This window comes from Triturus cristatus, chromosome 2_1 (genome assembly GCF_964204655.1).
Source record: "Triturus cristatus chromosome 2_1, aTriCri1.1, whole genome shotgun sequence".
In the NCBI taxonomy this organism is placed as follows: domain Eukaryota; kingdom Metazoa; phylum Chordata; class Amphibia; order Caudata; family Salamandridae; genus Triturus; species Triturus cristatus.
Window position 1 is genome coordinate 960318094 of NC_140581.1, and position 9305 is coordinate 960327398.

Genomic DNA, 9305 nt, shown 5'->3' on the forward strand with positions numbered 1-9305 from the left:
TTGGGGTGCCCACCACAGGGTGCCCTATTTTCCGCAACCACCCCTTTATTCAATGTGAGCCTGTGTATTCGGTCGGAAGACAGGCTCCCATTGAAGTCAATGGGAGTCCGACCGAACGGTGTTTGGAACCATCGTAAGCGTTCGACAGACTCCCACGAATCCCATTTGGTCGGAAACCATTCCGAAATTGATTCGGTCAGAATTGTTTCTGAACAATATCGTAATCGACCCCTAAATATGTTCCAAAGTTTGAACCATTTTTAGATGAAATTACTCCTTTTTCAGCCAAAAATGTATATATAATATTCAGATATGGACATTTACCCTTAAGAGGTTTTCCAAGTAATTGATCAGCTTCCACCCCTCCATTGCTCTCTGATTGTTGTCCAAGATGTGTCTCGCAGAAGGAAACTGAGGCACATTCTCTCTTCTTCTACCCACTGTACATGGTTCGACTGAAAAGGTGGATTATACCAATATGCTGTTTCCTGTGAGGTGCACAGTACAAAGAGGCGTTGCGGGTAATGAAATTATACACAAGAAGTGCAATAGTTTTTATTTTGCCTAGTTTTTCACAAACAACATGGCATACGCAAAGCAAAAAATTACTATGATGCAATGAAATGTGTGCGTGCATATATATAAAAGCCAAAGGTGACAGATTATAGTTAGGATCAGATTTCACTTGTACAAAACCAGTGAAATTCAGCAGAGATAGTTACCTGAGTTAACTATAACATATGCCCCCGTAATGCACTGCTTATCACCTCACATCATACATCACCCATGACATGGTCAGTGACATCATGATGACATCACTGATTACATCATCCAGTGAATATAAATGTTTTCTAAGAATTTATGAGTGTTAAACATATATACTAAGCTACTCCAAAAGTTTAATCAGTATACTAGGTGCACTACTAATGAGTGATACTAATTTTAACATATAATAAGTGAGTGGATGTGTATATCTGTGTGCAAATGGGTGTCTGAGTGGCTATTTGGGGTTGTGAGTGAGTGACTTTATGGGTGTATAAGTGGGTGTATGATCAGCTGTGTGGGTGAGTGAGTGGCTGTGTGAGTGGCTGAATTGATGAATGAGTGGGTGTGTCAGTAGCTGTATGGGTGGATGAGTGGGTGTGTGAGTGATTGCAAGGGTGACTGAGTGGGTGTCTGAATGGTTGGATGAGTGAATGGGTGTGTAAGTGTGCTGTATTGGTGAATAAGTGTCTCTTTGAGGGGGAAATTAGATAAGTGAGTGGCTGTGTTGGATAGTATATGTCTGTCTGAATGACGTGGTTTTGAGCCTATAAAGTATTAACCTAACTATAACCTCCCTGTAACCTTTGTTTTTTGAAGTAAATATATGTATAATTTAGGTTTTATTGTATACATTTTATATATTTTTAAATATGAATTTTAAATCTAATGTATTTATTTCATTATTGTCTTATGGGGAATACTCCCTAAATAAACATATTCAAACAAGTATTCTTTTACGTACTCAGGCATGACTTTAAGAATCGGTCCAAAAACACCTAAGATGGGAAAAACCAGGATATAAGGGAATAGTTATATACAGTGAGTTCAGATGCAAAGGATTGTACCCTCTTTGCACTTTTACTAATAGGGAATTGGACACTTATGGTTAGATTAATAAAGGCATGTGAGAGTAAATAAATTAGTACTCCTGCTGTCCTACTTCCTGCATACATAAATGCTTTTGTGCATAAGCCCATATATCTTTTAATTAATTACATCAGAGTTCTCCGTGTTTCTGCTGTACTTTTACCTCTGAAGAGAAAGGTCAACTTAGGACAGAGGTTGCAGGACACTATTAGCTACCTACTACTGCTACTATTTGGCTATTTATGAGGGGTGTCGTACACCTTCAACTCTTTTTCTAATAATACTGAATTTCACCTTAGGGTTCTAAATTTCTGGCAACCAACAGACTAGCTAGACCTGATGAATCTGCTGTCAAGGTTTGTTGAGTCCTGCAATGCCCTGAACAAGTAATTCGCATAGCTCTGAATATACAGTGGTAGAAGCTGGAACCTGGGCGAGCATTCTTCTCTTTAATACATTTACTGTTGATCTGCCAGTGTCATATTTATCTATTCCCCTTACATAATCGGAAAAGCATGGTGACATTTGTATCCTTGTAACCTTTATTTCATTTATCCATAGGACTGTCATTATCAGTAAGACCTGTGAGCAAGACAGTGAAGCTGCTGAAACAATTCATGCAGAGTCCAATGAAAATACTTTTTCTGGGGAGGATGGAACACTTAATTTGTAAGTTTATATCAAAAGGATAGTATGTTTATTACCACCTAATATTTGAAGATGTTAGTATTTCATAAATTTCAGTGAGACCCCAAACTAATTGTACTTTTATACTAATCAGATGGTGCAAATATTCCTTGGTCTTGATTGATGACAACATGCTTGCAAAATATCACAATTGTTCACCTTATCCTTTTTGGCTCCTCAAGGAGAAATACCACAATTAATACAGTTAATTACTACCTTTTGACTTGTCTTTTCTCAAGGAACCTGGGAACCTAGTGGGGGCTGGGAAATGTGTGTGACAATTATTTCCTACTACCTTCGAGACACTAGTAGCTAAATACTTCACCAAGCTCAATGAAATACTACCTTTTTAGTAGTCTCTGAAATTCAGGGAAGTGAGAGGTTGAACTATTCAGACATAGGGGTAGATTTGCTGTTTGGAAGACAGGATACTCCAACACAAACATCTGATGGAGTACCCTGTTCATCAAATTGATAGTCCTCATGCCCTATCTAGAGTAAGGAGGGCCACCAGTGTCAATGAACATCAGTTGGTTCTGTCAACAGAAAGCTTCATCTAATGGCTCAACAGAAAAGGGGGCATAAGAGGAAGGGTGTTACACCACACATCGTATTTAGGCAGAACATTATGATGCCCTTTTTTCTATCTCTCACCAGCAGGTAACACCTAAAACATGTATTGTCTAGTCAAAGCAATGTAAATGGATTTTCTTGAAGTACAGAGAAACTTACCTTGCAGTTTTAACAAATACATACAAAAACATAAAAGTGCCAACCATACAGTAACCATCCAATAACACAATAAGCAACAAAATACAACATAAAAATGTAAGAACATCAAGATATCGTACCATCAAGTAAAATAACAAGTAAGAAACTAAGATCTGGATATACTCTTTCTGCTTATGCTTGAAGGAGGTGGGTGGAGATGTGTTCCAGTGGCCGAATGACAACACATGACTTTAACTGTAATCTTGGGTTCCTGATAGTGTGCTACTCACTGCAAAGCACTTCAACACCTCATCAGGAATAGTAAGAGCTAAATACATTCAATTTATAATTACATTGCATGATGCACCTCCAGTAACACACAACATTGCATCCTACCACAAATGTTTTGCATTTATCTGAGCAATGGCCAGATGTTGATCAAAGTTCTCTGGTATGTCTTGAATTTTAGAGATAATCTGTCAAATATGTAGGACCAAGCAGTAAGACACAACATCGCATCCTACCACAAATGTTTTGCATTTATCTGAGCAATGGCTAGATGTTGATCAAAGTTCTCTGGTATGTCTTGAATTTTAGAGATAATCTGTCAAACATGTAGAACCAAGCATAGGAACTGATTTACTAGAAGAACCAGAACTATGGGATGTGTGATCTCCATTATACAGTGATTTGATAAATAGTCTTGCAGCTTATTGAAGCTGTGTTTTGTAGTGTTCAGATAGGTAGCTAAACAAAACATTAATCTGGAAACGACCTCAGTTTGATTCTCAGCAAGATTAGATGAGAATCTTACAACACTGGGGGATCTCTTTACAGGTTGGCAAAATGAAACTGTGGGGGCATAATTGCAGTAGACATCTTAATATCAAAGGAAAAAGAGGTATTAAACAATACAGCAAACATCCTGATTAAGTGGACTGGAGAAGGGAAAATACTAAACTCAGGAGGGCAAAACTCAATACTGATTTGCTTGGAATTTGCAAATTTCAGTTTTTTATGACTAAGGCATCATTAACTTTGGTCATCGAATATCAGACATTAGTTAAGCAACAAAGCACAGTAGAAGCAGTGAAATACTCAGCAAGAAGGTCAACCAAAATCTGTGTTTTATCTGCATACATTTACTAGCAAATACCATGGGCTGTAATTAAAAGTATGAGAGCAATCAAGTAGATGTTAAACTGTGCCAGGAGAGAGCAGAACCTTAAGGTACAGCAGGTACATGGGTTAGGGTGACCAACCGTCCGTAAATTTCACGGACAGTCCGTAATTTCGGCCGTCTGTCCGTTGTCCGTGAAGGATTGTTTAACGGACGCCATTTGTTCGTGATTTTAACCGGGCACCGATCGCACAACCCTAAAGCCGGCACAGCTTTCACCCACCTCCCTTCTTGACTCCGATGCTGTTGAGGTCGGGTGTAACCGACTCCGATGCAGTACCAAAGCTCAGATCCCCAGCAGCATTGGAGAGGCGCAGCGTGATGGCAGCCCTCACACCTTCAGCCCTTGATGAGCTGTTAAGAGGTGCTTGAAGGTGACTGAGAGGGAGGGGCTGCAGCTTCAGGCACAGGGGCATCTATTCAGATGCAAACACCCCTGAATGAGTCATGTCTCTGCAATTTAGAGGGGCCTCACACATTCCTTTTCTGCCCACGGCCCCAAAAATCGTAGAACCGGCCCTGATTACACCGAGGCAGCACGTGGTTCTCTTCACAGAGCTTAATTACTGTTACTAAATTGTAAGCAAACCTCGGTTCTTAAAACATGCAGTCTATAATGTAATAAAATTAAGAAATGGCACTGTCGCACCCACACTGATTAACAAAGTATGGAGGACAATCAGTTAAATCCGTTCTTTTGGAGTATCTCCTTTAAGTACTGTACATCACAGTGGGGGATGGCAAATCTAATATTTTAGAAAGAGAGCCTGTCGTCTCGTTGTCTTGTCCATGAAGGGGTGAAGAGCCCTACCCCACCCTGGAAGAGACCAAGATGATACTAGAATACTGCATGCCCACCCCTGTGCCCACCCTGGTGGATCCTGTTCCCCCTCTTGTGATGGCTCCTGCCCCCCAACCCCAGTGATGGCTCCTGTCCCCCCATGTGGTGGCTCCTGTCCCCCCACCTGTGATGGCTCCTGTCCCCCCTGTGGTGGATCCTGTCTCCGCCCTGGGTGGCTTCTGCCCAGTCCTGGAATGGCTCCTGCAGCGAGGGTGAAGTTCTTGATGGGCCTCTTCTCAAAAAGGCTCAGCTCAAAATTAATATGAAAAGGTGAGCGAGTGAGTAAGTGAAGGGATGGGTGGATAGCTGGATAGCTGGATGAATTAGTGAAAGGGTAAATGGATGAATGAAAGATTGATTAGATGGATAATGAGAGAGGACTGATGAGTGAGTGGAAGGATGGATGAGAGAAAAGGTAAATAGCTGGATGTATGGGTCGAAGGGTAGCTGGATGGGTAAAAGGGTGGATGGATGAGTGAAAAGGTGGATGATGAGTGAGTGGGTGGATGGATGGGTGAAATGATGGATGGATTGATGAATTGATAAGTGCAAGGGTGAATGGATGGACGGATGAGTGAAAGGGTGGATGTAAGGATGGATGAGTGAGTGAAAGGGAGGGTAGGTGGACAAAAGGATGAATAGATGAGTGAAGGAGTGAAAGTATAAATGAATGAGAGAAAGGATGGATGAGTGATAGGGTCAATGGATGGATTCATGAGTGGATGAGTAGATGGATGGAAGGAAGGATGGCTAAGTGAAAGGGTCGATGAAGAGAGAAAGGGAGGATGAATGGATGACTGAAAGGGTGGATGGGTGGAAGGATGAGTGACTGGGTGGATGGATGAGTAAGTGAAAGGATGGCTGGATGGGTGAAATGGTAAATGGCTGGATGGATGAGTGAATGGATGGATGGGTAGAAGAGTGGATGGATGAGTGTACAGATGGATAGGGTGAAAGAGTAGATGGAAGGATGAGTGAAAGGATGGATGAAGGGAGGGATGAGTGAAATGATAGATGGAAGGATACATGATGGATAGGTTTGCAAATGGTTGAATATGTTTGGATATGGCTGGGCTTACTTATATACTATTGCGCGACCTCCTCTGTCTGTAAAACGTACCTATTGTCCTGAAGTTTTGTCCTGAATTTTGACCTCTTGTCCTGAATTTGTGTCCTGAATTTTGACCCTTTGTCCTGAATTTTTACACTCACCGTCCTGAATTTGCACCAATGCCAGTTGGTCACCCTAACATGGGTACAAGAGGTGGGAAGTTGGACTACAGGAGTACTCTTTTACATGCTCTTACATGTCTGTAAATCGGCCCCTAAATATCCAACTCTCTGTTAGTAAACATGGAAAGAGGACTAAGTCAATTCTTTTTGTACTAATTATGTAAGAATATTCCTATATGAATGCTACAGGTGAACTACTTTACATACTCCAAAATGCCTTTGTGAAAACGCCTCTATGTACTTGGAAAAAAAAGAAAGTGGAACCACTGAAACTCTGTCTCCCCTACTACTGATTGTAAGTTCTGTAATTATAGCCCATGTTCCGTGGTATCCAAAGTGGAAGATAAGTCAGCAACATTAAGAAAACTGAATCATCCTGATCATGCAAGATAAGAGCATTAGTTGTCTTCTATTCAGCATTGCACTCTGAGCCTCTAAGTGGGCGGAAACCTGACCGAAAGTCAGATAAAATATTTTACATTTCAATTAAGCCCCAGCTGGCCCACTTCTAGGGTGTTTGTGATTATCACCAGTTCAGGAAGGGTTGACATTGACATATAATTTGTTGGCATCTTTGGGTTAAGAGTAATTTTTTCACAGTGGGCATCACTATCACACTTTCCTTTAAAAACAAACAAAAAAAACTATGGGCCCGATTCACAGAACTAACTTAAGACAAAATCCTAAACTTACTACCATTTTGGTATTCACAGAAGGCACTTACTCATTTTGGTATTCACAGAAGGCACTTACTCATTTTGGTATTCACAGAAGGCACTTACTCATTTTGGTATTCACAGACGTTAGGAGTCCTAACTTTAGGACTCCTAAATGCCTTCTGTTAATACCGAAAGCCTTAAAATTAGGATTTTTCTCAGTTTAGTAGTAGTATAGTTAGGACTCCTAACTTTAGGACTCCTAAATGCCTTCTGTGAATACCGAAAGTCCTAAAATAAGGATTTTTCTCAATTTAGTAGTAGTAAAGTTAGGACTCCTAACTTTAGGACTCCTAAATGCCTTCCGTGAATACCGAAAGCCTTAAAATTAGGATTTTTCTCAGTTTAGTAGTAGTAAAGTTAGGGGTCCTAACTTTAGGACTCCTAAACTGAGAAAGATCCTAATTTTAAGACTTTCGGTATTCACAGAAGGCATTTAGGAGTCCTAAAGTTAGGACTCCTAACTTCTGTGAATACCGAAGTGAGTAAGTGTCTTCTGTGAATACCAAAATGAGTAAGTGCCTTCTGTGAATACGAAAATGGTAGTAAGTTTAGGATTTTGTCTTTAGTTAGTTCTGTGAATCAGGCCCTATATGCTTAATGTCCCGTGCTAAATTGCCTATTTTGTTCTTGATCATTGCTTCAGCAAAAAAATGAATTGTCTTCTCTGTGTAATCAATTAAGAACGTTCTGCAAGCATATCAGTTCAGTCTTACATAAATGGAGAGGCATGTGGCACCACCAGGGTCACTTTGGGGTATAGCCATCTTAAAGGTAGATTATGGTAGATTTTGCTGTTGGACCGCATGTTTCATGGCTGATTCAGATTACCAAGCCTGACCGTTTTATGCTTGGCTGATTTATGTATCTGCCGCCTGGATGCATTTTGAGCATCCATGTTGCAGACATTCACAGTGATCAGACAGAGTCCCAGACATAGATCCAGGTCAGTCTCCATTACAATGTCATAAACTCTGCAAATCTGGATTTCATTAATTTAACTATTTGATTATTCAAAAGCCACATCACTGTGAAAAAGCTGTGATAGTTGTACTGTAAGAGATGCATAACCATAAATCAGGTTATTTTCAGAATGAAAGGATGTCACAATTGAAATTCAAATTCATATTCCTGTATATATAATTGCAATGTATATTCCATAGTGGACTCTTTAGATGACAAATCATGCACAATATTCATTTATTGTAATTAACGTTTTATGCCTATCACCACGGGAGGGGTAATCATGCTTTAGAACGTCATACTAGGAAACCTTATGTATCCAAGCAACGTTGGGCATGCTCCGCCTGCAATCTGAAGTAATAACCTTTATTCCTTCAGAAATTTCACTTGTGAGTGTAGATTTGTGTCCCTTTCACAGACCTACAGTATGAGGCTGTATATGCAATTCTCACTCCATGTAACGTATTTACCCCATGACCTTCTACATTTTAGGGTTTCAATAAAGGATGCTCTGGAGTTCCCGGAGATTAATGATGCTGACAAAAGAATAGACTGTCTTCTGAGCCCGAACTCTCTTCATCCGCAGTCTGAAGAAACAACTGTTGAACTTTAAAGGCATTCATTTGGTTCATTTACACATGGTTTAATACATACTATAAAGTAATACTTATACAACAATGGTATACTCAAAATAAAAGGCAATTTTGAAAGCTGCACTGTTGAATAAAACGCTATGATATTGGAAAATGTGTCCACCATCCCATCCCATGAAGTGGGTTTTTCAGCCAAGCACTCTTGACTCCTGCTGTCATCTGGCAACATAACAAAAAAGAAACAATTGGCACAAATTCTTTCTAATCAGAGATTTCTTATTGTTTGGTGGTTATCGTGTGCACTCATCGATGCAAAAGATGCCCTGATTCATAGGACTGAGTTTGAAGCTTAAGTAAAACATCATATGTGTTATAAATCCTAAATTAACTAAAGACATCGGGCCCGATTCACAGAACAAACTTAAGACTAAATCCTAAACTTAGTACCATTCTGGTATTCACAGAATGCACCTAGTACTTCTGGTATTCACAGAATGAACTTACTACTTTTGCTATTCACAGAATGAACTTAGTACTTTTGCTATTCACAGAATGGATTTACGACTCCTAAACTTACGTCCGCACTCGGGCCGGAAATTCCGGCCCGGAGGTGGAGCTTCCGGGCCAGAGGCGGAACTTCCGGCCCGGAGGCGGAGCTTCCGGTCCGGAGGCGGAGCTTCCGGCCCGGAGGTGGGGATTCTGGACGATTTAGCTATGGCCGAGATCTCCACCTCCGGGCCGGAAGCTCC

The 9305-nt window shown here is 40.5% G+C and overlaps 1 protein-coding gene across 2 annotated transcripts in view; it reads left to right on the forward strand.

Moving 5' to 3' along the window:
• Positions 1-8995, forward strand: part of LOC146866124 (uncharacterized) — a 141954-nt gene extending 132959 nt beyond the window's left edge. For both annotated transcript variants that reach the window (XM_085640800.1, XM_085640799.1), the window contains exons 6-7: positions 2194-2301; positions 8456-8995. In XM_085640800.1, coding sequence (XP_085496926.1) covers positions 2194-2301; positions 8456-8576 — 229 coding nt within the window. In that variant the 3' untranslated portion in view covers positions 8577-8995. The remainder of the gene's footprint in view (positions 1-2193; positions 2302-8455) is intronic.
• Positions 8996-9305: the final 310 nt, after the last annotated feature.